The sequence below is a fragment of the Triticum urartu genome, chromosome 4 (genome assembly GCF_003073215.2).
Source record: "Triticum urartu cultivar G1812 chromosome 4, Tu2.1, whole genome shotgun sequence".
Lineage (NCBI taxonomy): Eukaryota > Viridiplantae > Streptophyta > Magnoliopsida > Poales > Poaceae > Triticum > Triticum urartu.
This window is the reverse complement of record NC_053025.1, coordinates 517,726,052-517,738,731: the sequence shown is the minus strand read 5'-3', so window position 1 is coordinate 517,738,731 and position 12,680 is coordinate 517,726,052. Positions and strand designations below refer to the sequence as shown.

Below are 12,680 nucleotides of genomic sequence, written 5' to 3'. Positions count from 1 at the left end.
GTTTCATAGGAATACCATAAGTGAAAAATCATACTAATATTCGAATCTGTACCAAAAACCGTTGAAAGTCAGACGTCGCACATTTTCAAACCGAGGGAGTATCTTATTTGAAGGACCCTGATAAGTGTAACACGTGTGGCATGAAGAAATTTTGACCTGATGTTTTTTTATGACAAGTTTAGTTACCTGAGGATGACAACTTTAGTTGTGAAGCACGACAACTTTTGGTTTTGAATGCAAGTTTTAGTTTTTTTGATTTTTTTATGACAATTTTAATTCTAAAAACGTCACTCGTGCCACACTTGTGATCCTTATCATTTGGGTATATTTGAAACAAGTTTTGGATAGTTCGTAGGGCGCTGTGCCACACTTGTGACTCTTATCATTTATCATTTGGGTATATTTGAAACAAGTTTTGGACAGTTGGTAGGGCGCTGCGATCCTCACTGCCGTCCTCTACGGAGAGCTAGACGCAACTGCAGTGCAGTCTCGCTGCCGCCACCATGCATGCCGACGCCATTGCCACTACTCATCCATGAGGACCAAGCCCCCGACCTTCTCGGTCACCACCGCGTCGCAGCTCCACGACGCCATCGACCGCCTCCTCCCGCTGCTCCGCGCCGACGCCGCCCACGCCCCGGCCGCGCGCGCGCTCGCCGCGGCCGCCGCCTCGCTCCCGCCCTCCACGCTGCTCTCCAACCGCCTCCTCCACCTCCTCTCCTCCAACGCCGCCTCCCTCCCCGACGCCCTCGCCCTCCTCTCCTCCGCCCCGAGCCCCGACCGCTGCTCCTACAACACCCTCGTCGCCGCGCTCTGCCGCTCGCCGCGCCACCTCGCCTCCGCGCGCGCGCTGTTCGACCGAATGCCCCACAGGGACCAGTTCTCCTGGTCCGCCATCGTCTCCGCCTACTCCCGCCACGGCCGGCCCCTCGACGCGCTCGCGCTCTACCGCCGGATGCAGGGGGAGCCCGGGAGCGCCGACGCCGACAACCAGTTCACCGCGTCCAGCGCGCTCGCTGCCGCCACCGCCGCCCGGTGCGCCCGCGCGGGCAGGGAGCTGCACTGCCACGTGGCCAGGAGAGGGATCGGCGCGGGCGATGCCGTCATGTGGAGCGCGCTGGTGGACATGTACGCCAAGTGCGGCCGGTTGGACGATGCCAGGAGGGTGTTCGATGGGATGCTGGTCCGGGACGTCGTCTCCTGGACGGCGATGGTGGAGAGGTACTTTGACGCCGGGCGCGCCGGGGAAGGATTCAGGCTGTTCCTCCAGATGCTGAGAGCCAGAGGTGTTCGACCGAATGAGTTCACGTACGCGGGGGTTCTGCGTGCTTGCGCTGAGCTCGCCGTCGAGAGCCTCGGGAGGCAGGTGCATGGCCGAATGTCAAAGAGCAGCATCGGCGACTCGTGCTTTGCAGAGAGCGCGCTCCTGCACATGTACTCCAAGTGCGGGGACATGGCCAGTGTGGTGCTTGTATTCGAGGGGATGCCAAAGGCAGACCTGGTGTCGTGGACGGCAATGATCTCTGGCTATGCGCAGAATGGTCAGCCAGAGGAGGCGTTTCGCTACTTCGACATGTTCTTGAGGTCAGGAATTAGGCCTGATCATGTCACGTTCGTTGGTGTTCTCTCTGCTTGTGCTCATGCTGGTCTGGTCGACAAAGGTCTGGAGGTCTTCCATTTTATAAAGGATACGTATGGCATTGCACACACCGCTGATCATTATGCTTGCGTGATCGATCTACTCAGCCGATCAGGTCAGTTTGAACGGGCAGAGGAGATGATCAACAAGATGGCTGTCAAGCCTAACAAGTTCCTGTGGGCATCCTTGCTTGGTGGCTGCAGGATTCACAAGAATGTCCGCTTAGCTAGGCGGGCAGCGGAAGCATTGTTCGAAATAGAACCTGAAAATCCTGCGACCTATGTTACTCTAGCTAATACTTATGCATCGGTCGGTCTGTTTGATGAAGTTGAGGGTGTAAGAAAGATCATGGATGCAAAGGGCATAACGAAAATGCCGGCGTCAAGTTGGATTGAAGTTGGAAGAAGGGTGCACGTATTTCTGGTCGGTGATAAGTCACATCCTCGAACTGAAGAAATCTATGCCCTTCTGAAAAAGCTTTATGGGAAAATGAGGGAAGAAGGGTATGTAGCGGACACCGGATTTGTTCTCCATGATGTTGAAGATGAGCAGAAGGAGCATGACATTGGCTACCACAGCGAACGACTTGCTGTTGCATTTGGGATCATTGCCACTCCTGAGGGTTCCCCTATCAAGGTTTTCAAGAATCTGCGGATATGTGGGGACTGTCACACTGCTATTAAGCTCATATCGCAGATTGCTCAGAGAGAGATCATCGTAAGGGACTCGAATATATTTCATCACTTCAAGAACGGGGTTTGTTCTTGCAGAGACTATTGGTAATCTATGCTGCATATGTGGGTAGGTTTGACTTCTGATATATGGGCAACTATTATCCATTTTTTCATGGCTAAAGTCGATGTGCATCATCTATTGATTTAGCAGCTGGTGTCACATGAGGTTATTTTTTCGAGAAAACCCAAATGGCCTTTACGTTTCATTGCATTGGAAAGAGAGGGAATTTACATCCTCCTAGGAGGCAGGTTTACCTCCTAGGCTCATGAGACTTCTGGTGTCACATGAGGTTATTGCAATCCAGGCTCCAAGACTCCTTATGAAGCTGCTATTAGGAAAATGGCCTCCAAAGTTTGTAGCTCCGATACCTTGGACAATTTTTCTGCTCTGTTCAAAGGCTAAGTTATATACGTACATGTTTGCTTTCTTGTATTATAACATATCTTGTAAAGATGAGCATTTTGTACAACTGGTTTGCTAGAAATGATCAACCAACAATAACCCTGTCTTTGTTTGGCAAATCAGAAGGAAATTATACTTCATAAAGTTGGGTTTAATTTCAGAATTGTGGATGCTCTAAATTTCCGATATGCAAAGTTTCCCTCTTACATGAGCACGCTACCCACAATTATCAGTACATCTGTGAATAACGTGATGCTTTGAAAGGTATAACTCTCATGGTACTCATTTCATACAAAACCGAACCACCAAAGTATAAAAAAATCACTAGAAGAATTGCAAGAGAAACCCAATTGTAAGTCTTTTCTTGAAAACTTGCTGAGGAGGGTAGCTCTCAGTTTAGTCTATACAATGCATTGCCTCCATGAATATGGAATCTGAAAGTGCAGAAAGCTGATTTTTACAGTAACTATAACCATCACGAATTCTTATATTTGTATCTCATTGCGCAACCAATGTAAACCAGCAAATTTACAAAGCTGATCCCTGCCATCAACCAAAAGAACCGGTCAAGATGGCCTTCGTTCAAATTATCCGGGATCCATCCTGCATCTCCTCCTTGAGTTGTAAGGTATGACACCAAGGTCAATATGATTGAGCTTAAATAGCTTCCCACCGTGACCGTAACAAGTGCTAATGCAGCACATAAGCTCCTCATGGCATCTGGGGCCTGACTGTAGAAGAACTCGACTTGACCTATAGCGGTGAAAATCTCGGCAGCACCAGCAAAGCAATACTGTGGTATTTGCCAAAGAATGCTCATTGGAACAGCAACATTCTCATGGATGAGACCCTCAGTCCTGGCAATCTCTAAGCGCTTCAACTCAACAAGAGCTGCAGATACCATTGTCGCAATGGACAGGGCTAATCCAATGCCCATTCGCTGTAGCTCAGAGAAACCCTTTTCCCTTCCAGTGAACTTTCTAGCTATGGGTATGAGGACGCGGTCATAAATTGCAATCCAGATCATGACACTGATTCCATTGAAAGTAAATAGGGATGCCGGAGGAATATCGAAAGATCCAACCCGTTTGTCAAGAACCATTCCCTGCTCCACGAATACGGAGCTCTGAGCAAATACCGCGCTGAATATGATAGTAGTAGCCCAAACCGGGAACATTCTTACAAGGATCTTCAGTTCTTCCACTTGGGTGACAGTGCATAGCCTCCATGGGTTTGCAGAAAAGTCACTCTTGGCATCAGTAGATGAGATGATGGCAGCCTTGTCAAGGAATCTGTACAAAAGGGAAATCGATGGAATTTTTTAACAGTCATACAGCAAAGTAGTTTTGCACTAACACGAAATCTACCTACAAAAGTAATACACCGGGAGAAAGACAAGTATCACATTGAAAAGCAATAGTCCATCCTTATCCTGAAGTTATATCAGATTGAGCCCTACCACACCAGTAGCACTCATTATACTCCTATTGTATTATGTACCCAGTACCCACCATGAACTAAGGCCATACATTTTGGCATGGACGCCCCCTATCCATATTCCTTTTGTTGCATTTAGGTATTCATTTTCTGCAAACCTCAAATTGAAACCTTACTAAAGGTTGTGTCATACTTCAGTGTCTACATTGGTAGTGTAAGTAACCTGTGTTGTTTCATAAATACATCGACAGATGACACTAAAAGTAAAGCAAAGATGCAGGATAAGGATCATTACTCAAGTTCACTTGTGTGCTCCAGCTTCCGGCTTCCCTCTATTGCTGAATTTTGACTATCAACCTCATACAGAAGAGATGCATCGAGTGGCAACTCGATATGCCACTTACGGAATGCTGCGACAACAACCTGGCACACTCTTGTAATTGGACTCCCACCGGGTTTCTGAAATCTGTACATATTTGAGGCTGAAAAGAAGCTTGCAATAGCCAATGCCATAAATACAGTAGGAATGGCAAATCCTATTCCCCAACCTGAGTTATCTTGTATCCAAACAATAACAGTGCCTGATAAGAGTGCACCGACATTTATGCAGAAATAGAACCAGTTGAAGAAGGAACCCTGCTTTACTCTCTCTGTCGGATCACTGTCATCAAATTGATCCGCTCCAAAGGATGACACACAAGGTTTAATGCCTCCAGTTCCTAGGGCAATCATATAGAGACCCAGGAAAAATGTGCCATTCTGAAGTAGGCTTGGTTCTGGACAGACAGATCCTAAACATGAAGGTGGTTGAAGTGCTGGAAGTGATGCTGAAATCGTTAAACCAGCCAGACCCTTCAGCAAAAAGGGCGACACATGATTAAAATGGATGATTGAAGATATTGAGATGGACGGATAGATGGATCATTAGAATAAACCTGAATATAACAAAACCCACATGCTCATTATAGTTGTTCAAAAGTAAAAGATCTTTTGATTCAAGTACATGGATTCATATACCAGGATGGAGCATTATGGAACAAAGGAAGAAGAGAAAAGTTTGGGTTGCTTTATCTTATACTTACAATGAAATAAATCGATGAGAAAACAGCAATAGTCCAGTACTTTCCCCAATAAGAATCTGCTAGGATGGCTCCAACGAGGGTAGTCAGATAGCATGTCCCTTGCCAAGTGATAACATTTCTTGCAGCTTCAAGATTGCCTTGATGAAGCTTTATTTTCAGATAAGTAACTAGGTTTGTTGCAATTCCATAGTAGGCCAGACGCTCACAACACTCAGTTCCTGTCACCAGACTAGCATCATTGGAAATTGCCAAACATCATGCACAAAAGCCTCAAAAATGTTTTATGCCATATGATCAATAGTTTTTAGGCTAGTTAAAATTGTCTGGTACCATTTAGCTCTAAATAAAGGCTTCTTGAAGCTGCAAGATATAAACTGGCATACTATTATTACTAACAAGCAGTACCCAATAGGTCAAATGTTTAACCATTCATTAAAAATGGATTGAGGGATGTGCTAACTAAGCAAAATAGCTCACCACTACAGTAATGATCTGCTATGAGACTGCAAGGAGCTCTTGAGCAAAATTTGGCGCGATATGGCACTCAATTTGGCACAGAGAAGCATAATTTGGCACTCAATTTGATTTTTTTCTGCAAAACTTTTTGCAAGAATGCAGCTATGGCCAGCCAGTGCCAGCCGAATTGGATGAACCAGCACAAACCGTGTACAGAGGCTCCTATATTGTGTCACCCAATTACGTACCTAGGATGAAGAAGCAGGCTCGCCAGTTGCCCGTGGCGCGCCTCGTCGCAGGACGGCCTTTGATGTCGACGGATCCATCCCCTGTGTAAACACTTGCATCCTGCTAATCAAGAAATGGCAGCACTCAGACCAGACCACCCAAGGACATACCGGGTTGCATCCCATAATTTCTCCAACATGTACAGATAGTAGTATCACTGCTGGGCAGTGCCGCGCGTCAGCCTGTCTCCGGTTTCAGTTTGAACCCAGGAGGGTGGAGGATTTGTCAACTTGCTCTCCTCTCATTCCAGAGAAAAGAAGAGGGTGGGTGACCAGCAGGATAGAACTGGCTAGGATGAAGCTGTGGTCTTCCTGTGGCTCTGCGTAACGAAAATTCAGAGAAGAAGAGGAAAAAAGCAGTGGATTTTATACTACCTGGGAAGGAAGGAGGAGCGGCTCGTGATCCCCGTCCCCTTGGACCAGCAGTCTCCTCTCCTCTGCCGCGTCCATGGAGACGGCGGGTCGCCGTCGCGGAGATCGAATCGGCAGGAGCAAATCAGGAAACTGGGTAGAGGGAGGGCAGTATTGTATTTGCCTATTTGGGCTGGGTTTGACCTCCGAGTCCTGCCTGACTCCTCGAGTGCTTGAGGTTAGAGCTACTACTTTTTTTCTTCTGTGAGGGAGCTTAGAGCTACTAGTAGTTTTTGTTTAGATGTTTTTTAGTTTTTTTAGACTATTTTTTAGAATCATTTAGTTTTTTTTTAATTTTTTGAGACATATTTTGTTTTTTAGTTTTTTTAGACTTTTTTTAGTGAGGTGCCTGGCCTGGCCCTGAACCTGGTACGTTGGTGTTTGTCATGAACCAAGCCAGTAGCTCACCCGAAAAGATTGCCCTTGCATAAAAAGATAACCCAGAGAGATTGTCCTTCTCGTGCTGTTATTAGGGAAATGCCCTCCAAATTTGTACTAGCTGCTATTATTACCTTTGCACAATGTATCTGCTCTTTTGAAAGATTAAATTGTGTGCACGTGTCTTTTCTAGTATTACCATATTACAGAGAGTTTGCAAGAAATGGTAAAGCAACAGCAATAGAGAATTTATACTGTACTAGTATATCTTTGATTTTGGTTCTAGAGCTTCTCGATTTCTCAGTTGCAGTGTTAGCACTTACATGCATGTGCAACGCATAAATTTCAGAAAACAAATCTTTACGGGTCGCTTTAAGGAATAACAGGATGCTTTTGAACAGGAAAGTATTAAATGTGCATGTACAAAATTGTCTTTGTATAACTCTGGTGTTACAAACTTCATACAAAACACACTCACCAAAGTAATAATTTGTCTAAAATATACATCACTAGAAGAATTGAAGTCCTTTTCTTGAGGACTTTCTGAGAAGGGCAGCTCATGTGATGTCTTGGTCTATACAATGAACTGCTCCCATGAATATGGAATCTGAAATCACAAGAACTTATTCCACAGTAGGTATGCCCATCACACATTTTTTTGGAGAAACCATCACACATTCTTATATTTGTATTTCATCGCACAACTGATGTAAACCAGCAAATTCACAAAGCTGATCCCTGCAATCAACCAGAAGAACCGGTCAAGATGGCCTTCATTCAGGTTATCCGGGATCCATCCAGGATCTCCACCTCGAGTTGTAACATACGACACCATGGTCAGTATGAACGAGCTTAAATAGCTCCCCGCTGAGACCGTGACGAGCGCAAATGCAGCACATAAACTCCTCATGGCATCTGGGGCCTGATCATAGAAGAACTCAAGCTGACCTATATTAGTGAAAACCTCGGCAGCACCAACAAAGAAATACTGCGGTATTTGCCAAAGAATGCTCATCGGAACCACAGCCTTCTCATGGATAAGACCTTCAGACGCGGCAATCTCCAAGCGCTTCAACTCAACAAAAGCTGCAGACACCATTGCAATAATGGACAGCACCAATCCAATGCCAATCCGTTGTAGTTCCGAGAAACCCTTTTCTCTTCCAGTGAACTTTCTGGCTATAGGTATGAGAACACGGTCATAAAGTGGAACCCAGATCATGACACTGATCACGTCAAAGCTCGAGAGGGACGCAGGAGGAACATTAAAAGACCCGACCCGCTTGTCGAGAACCATTCCCTGCTCTAGGAACATGGAGGAGTTCTGAGCGTACACCGCATTGAATATGATAGTAGTTGCCCAGACCGGGAACATTCTTACTAGGATCTTCAGTTCTTCCACTTGGGTGACTGTGCATAGCCTCCATGGGTTTGTAAAGAGGTCACTCTTGGCATCAGTAGATGAGATGATGGCAGCCTTGTCAAGGAATCTATACAAGACAGATTGATGAAATGTTATAACAGTCATTATACAACAAAGATAAGAGTTGCCTACAGAAATAATACACTGGATAAAAAAAAGTGACAGTCCAGCCCTATCCTGAAATCTTAGTTATATAACGTTAACATTTTTATACTTGTAAATAAAATATCCGGGAAGGACTTATGAACATGTGTTGCACACATTATTGATACCAGCAGTAATAACTCTGCTTCTATTGTATTATGTACCTAGTACCCACGCGGGAACTACTGTGATGCATATAGTATGATTGCTTGGCTCTACTCATACCATTTTTATTGCATATATTTAGTTTGCACAAGCATCAAATTGAAACCTTACTGAAGGACCTTTTCGAAAATAAGTCTTACTGAAGGCTGTGTCGCAATTCAGTGCCTTCATTAATACCGCAAGTACCTTTTGTTGTTGTATTAATACATTGACATAAAAGTAAGGCAATGATGCAGCATAAGGAAGATAATTACTCAAGTTCACTTGTGTGCTCCAGCTTTCTGCTTCCCTCTATTGCTGAATTTTGACCATCAACTTCATATAAAAGAGCAGTGTCATGTGGCAATTCAACATGCCACTTACGGAATGCTGAGACAACGACCTGACACACTCTTGTGAGTGGACTCCCACCAGGTTTCTGAAATCTATACATATCTGAAGCTGAAAAGAAGCTTGCAATAGCCAATGCCATAAATACAGTAGGAATGGCAAATCCTATTCCCCAACCCGAGTTATCTTGTATCCAAACAATAACAGTGCCTGATACGAGTGCACCGATATTTATGCAGAAATAGAACCAGTTGAAGAAGGAACCCTGCTTTACTCTCTCTGTTGGATCACTGTCATCAAATTGATCAGCCCCAAAGGATGACACACATGGTTTAATACCTCCAGTCCCTAGGGCAATCATATAGAGACCTAGGAAAAATGTGCCATTCTGAAGTAAGCTTGCTTCTGGACAAACAGTTCCTAAACATGAAGGTGGTTGAAGTGCTGGAAGTGATGCTGAAAGCATTAAAACAGCCAGGCCCTTCAGGGAAAAAAGGAATACATGATTAATATGGGTGATCGAAGACATTGAGATACACGGATCGATGGTTCACTAAAATCAAACTGTATATAACAAGGCCGACATGTTCATTATATTTACTTAAAAGTAAAAATATTTTGGCTTCAAATGTTAAACTACTCAGAAATTACCAAGTTGAATGTGCAACATTGTTCTATGCCAGGATGGAGCCTTATGGAATAAAGGAGGTAGACAAAAGTTTGGTTAACTTTATCTTGTACTTACGATGAAATAAATTGATGAGAAAACAGCAATAGTCCAGTACTTTCCCCAATAAGAATCTGCTAGGATGGCCCCAATGAGGGGAGAGAGATAGCATGTCCCTTGCCAAGTGGTAACATTTCTTGCAGCTTCAAGATTGCCTTGATGAAGCTTTACTTTGAGATAAGTGACTAGGTTTTTTGCAATTCCATAGTAGGCCAGACGCTCACAACACTCATTTCCTGTCACCAGACTAGTATCATTGGAACTTGCCAAAGCTCATTGCTGTATATACAAAATATGCACAAGAGTCCCCAAATGCTTTGTACCACATGGCTAATAGTGTGCTAGGCAAGCTAAAACAGATTCGTACCATATATCTCTAAATAAAGGATCTTCTAATTCCGATAAAATTCAAATTTTTAGAAGCCGGCATACTATTATACTAACTTACAGGCAGCACCAAATACTTCAAATGTTTAATCGTCCAGAAAAGAACATGTATTGGGGATGTGCATACTAAGGAAAATAGCCCGCTGGTGCAGTAATTATTTGTTATGAAAAAGTAAGGAGTTTCGTCAGTGAACAACTACTTTGCCAAAATTTGTGTGAGACGTCATTCAACATGGATTTTAGCAAACCATGTAAAAGGCCGACATAAGGAAGCAATTTGGCACTCAATTTGATTATTCTTCAAAACTTTTGTAAAACTGCAACTATGGTCAGTGCTAGCTGAAATGGATCAAACAGTCCAAACCGTGTATGAACACCCCTGTATATATATTACCTAGGATGAAGACGCATGCTCGCCAATTGCCTGTGTCGCACCTTGTTGCGGGACGGCCTTTGATGTCAACGGACCCATCACCTGTGTAAAGACTTGCATCCTGCTAATTAAGAAATAGCAGCACTCAGACTCAGTCTTAACCACCTAAGGACATACTGAAAAGGGGGCACCAAGCTGCATCCCTTGATTTACCTAACATGGACAAATAGAAGGGATTATATAGCAATTTCGTACTAAATTCCTGTGAGAAACATTAACTCCAACTAAGGAGTAAAATATTACTACTATGCATACGAAAAAGTACTGTGCATCAGTCAAATTTTCAGCATCAATGAAGCAGAGGTCAGGAGATAGCATCCAATCCCATCTTGCTGTCTCCAGTTTCAGTTTGGACCCAACCCAAGAGGAGGAAGGATTGATCAGCTCACTCTTAGTCTCTCAAGCAAAAAGAAGGGGCGACCAGATACATACATAGAAGAAAAGTTGAATTCTACAGGCTACAAGCCTACAACTGCCTTAGGATGAACTGTTGTATGCAGTTTGTGCAGTGGAATTTCAGAAAAGAAGAAGAAAAAAGCAGTAAACTTTTCCTGATCCCCATCCTCTTGGAGCAGCAATCTCGTCTCTTGTGCTGCGTCCATGGAGATGGAGGGTCTCCGTCGCGGAGACCGAATCAGCTATTCAACAAGTATTGTGCTGGGTTGACCGGAGGTGGAGAAGTGAGTGCTTATTGTGGTCTTTCGCTGTCAGGCCCTTGTATTTATTTATTTATTTATGTATCACCGTAGTGGGCGTAGAACACTGGAATGTCTCTGTCAGGTAGTACAGCTACAGCACGCCATCCCCTTCCGCTGCTCCATCTCTGTCCTGTTCTGTAAGGGAGTATCTCAAACGGCTAATTTGACAAATCTGACCTATAGACGAAATCAAATCACGGAATGAACTGCCCGTGAAACTATTTCACACGCCTGACCCTTTTGTGTAGCACCCGCCACGACGGCGCCACACTACACTGTGCAACGCCTCACAAATAGACGCTACACGGCCAGCGTCATACCCGAAAATTACTAAAGCAGTGTGCAGCGCCTGAGAGCTAGGCGCCACACTATACAGTGCAGCGCCTAGCTCCCGGGCGTTGCACTAGTGCAGCGCCTGAGAGCTAGGCGTCACGGGTCAGCTGCGTGAAATAGTTTGACGGACAGTTCATTCTGTGATTTGATTTCGTCTATAGGTCAAATTTGTCAAATTTACCGTCTCAAACTTTGAGGTGTTAACTGAAAGAAATAACCGAGGTTTGTCCAATGCAAAGCAGTAGCATTGTGATAGATACATTTGTACACTCTCAAACTTTGTATTAGTAGTACTCCCTCTGTTGCTAAATATAAGGCTCTGAAGAGATTTCATTATGAACCACATACGAAGTAAAATGAGTGAATCTATACTATAAAATGCATCTAGATACATTCGTATGTGATCTATAGTGAAATCTCTACAAAGATTTATATTCAGAAAGGGAGGGAGTATATCTGATGCATGAATGCTGAAAGCCTACTGTTATTATATGCTTTAATCTATTTGATTTGATCGATTGATGAAACCGGGTTCTTTACTTTGTGCCTGCTAACTGAGGCATGTCAATGTCTTCCAATGCATCATTTGCTCATATCTACAATTTGTCCAGTAAGCACAGGTCTACCACTAATGCAAAGCAGTGGCAGCATTGTGATAGTTGTACAATTCATTCTTTTTAGAAAAGGAGGATGACCCTCGGCTTCTGCATCTGGACGATGCATACGACCACTTTATTAATTATTCTCACAAAATCTTACAAAGTAATACAACAGTAAGCCTAAAGCCGCCGTCTAAGCAACTCTATCCAATTTATGAAGGGGCGCAGAAAGCCTGGGCCTAATACCAAACAAACATCGCAGCCAAACCTAACATCTAAGACCTGAGGTCCCATCCAGGATGCCTGCTGGGCATGGGTCTCACCGGTCTGGCGTGCACTCAGAGGCCGCCGCCGCCAACTGCCATCGCTCCATCTTCAGAACTGTACTGATGCATCAACCTTGCTTGGTCCAGCTATCGTCGACGCCACCACGGCGCCCAACGGCACCTCCTCCCTGCGCGCAAACAGCTGAGCACGTCGCGGTCGCCACTGATACACCTCAGCACCATGCTGCCAAATACCACCAGCCGACACAGCTTGAAGTCTTTGAAGATCTGTTGTGCGTAGCACCTGCCGACCAGGCATGACAAGGCGTAGCACCTGTCGGTCAGGCA

General features: G+C 44.7%; 3 protein-coding genes across 5 annotated transcripts; 1 reads left to right on the top strand and 2 right to left on the bottom strand.

The window, feature by feature from the left end:
• Window positions 1–52: 52 nt before the first annotated feature.
• LOC125552390 (pentatricopeptide repeat-containing protein At4g37170-like) lies at window positions 53–2,956 on the top strand. Its single transcript, XM_048715924.1, has one exon. It carries the CDS (start codon window positions 536–538, stop codon window positions 2,420–2,422), a length of 1,887 nt encoding a protein of 628 aa, XP_048571881.1. The 5' UTR covers window positions 53–535; the 3' UTR covers window positions 2,423–2,956.
• A 153-nt stretch (window positions 2,957–3,109) lies between these two features.
• Window positions 3,110–6,608, bottom strand: LOC125552391 (protein NRT1/ PTR FAMILY 8.3-like). 3 transcript variants are annotated; one of them, XM_048715928.1, is made up of 6 exons: window positions 6,414–6,608; window positions 6,000–6,099; window positions 5,296–5,513; window positions 4,519–5,065; window positions 4,284–4,363; window positions 3,110–4,055 (listed from the first exon to the last, which is right to left on the bottom strand). In XM_048715928.1, the coding sequence occupies exons 1-6, from the start codon at window positions 6,486–6,488 to the stop codon at window positions 3,252–3,254; spliced, it is 1,824 nt and encodes a 607-aa protein (XP_048571885.1). In that variant the 5' UTR covers window positions 6,489–6,608; the 3' UTR covers window positions 3,110–3,251. The 3 variants fall into 3 exon arrangements, with proteins under 3 accessions (XP_048571885.1, XP_048571882.1, XP_048571884.1); XM_048715925.1 differs by lacking the exon at window positions 4,284–4,363 and having other exon boundaries at window positions 3,110–4,068; window positions 4,509–5,065; window positions 6,000–6,102; window positions 6,414–6,604; XM_048715927.1 differs by lacking the exon at window positions 4,284–4,363 and having other exon boundaries at window positions 3,110–4,068; window positions 4,509–5,065; window positions 6,414–6,604.
• A 591-nt stretch (window positions 6,609–7,199) lies between these two features.
• LOC125552389 (protein NRT1/ PTR FAMILY 8.3-like) lies at window positions 7,200–11,163 on the bottom strand. The gene is made up of 5 exons (XM_048715923.1): window positions 10,988–11,163; window positions 10,398–10,497; window positions 9,635–9,852; window positions 8,814–9,370; window positions 7,200–8,317 (listed from the first exon to the last, which is right to left on the bottom strand). The coding sequence occupies exons 1-5, from the start codon at window positions 11,036–11,038 to the stop codon at window positions 7,498–7,500; spliced, it is 1,746 nt and encodes a 581-aa protein (XP_048571880.1). The 5' UTR covers window positions 11,039–11,163; the 3' UTR covers window positions 7,200–7,497.
• Window positions 11,164–12,680: the final 1,517 nt, after the last annotated feature.

Excerpts from the sequence above, each read along its gene's own strand:
- LOC125552390 (XM_048715924.1), top strand. The coding sequence starts at position 536 with ATGAGGACCAAGCCCCCGACCTTCTCGGTCACCACCGCGTCGCAGCTC.
- LOC125552391 (XM_048715928.1), bottom strand. The coding sequence starts at position 6,488 with ATGGACGCGGCAGAGGAGAGGAGACTGCTGGTCCAAGGGGACGGGGAT. Across the intron at positions 6,100-6,413 it reads CGCTCCTCCTTCCTTCCCAG|GATGCAAGTGTTTACACAGG; the intron begins GTAGTATAAAAT and ends CTTGATTAGCAG. Across the intron at positions 4,364-4,518 it reads CCGGAAGCTGGAGCACACAA|AAAATGAATACCTAAATGCA; the intron begins GTGAACTTGAGT and ends TGAGGTTTGCAG.
- LOC125552389 (XM_048715923.1), bottom strand. The coding sequence starts at position 11,038 with ATGGACGCAGCACAAGAGACGAGATTGCTGCTCCAAGAGGATGGGGAT. Across the intron at positions 9,853-10,397 it reads AGCATGCGTCTTCATCCTAG|GAAATGAGTGTTGTGAGCGT; the intron begins GTAATATATATA and ends GTCTGGTGACAG. Across the intron at positions 9,371-9,634 it reads TCTCATCAATTTATTTCATC|GGCCTGGCTGTTTTAATGCT; the intron begins GTAAGTACAAGA and ends TTTTCCCTGAAG.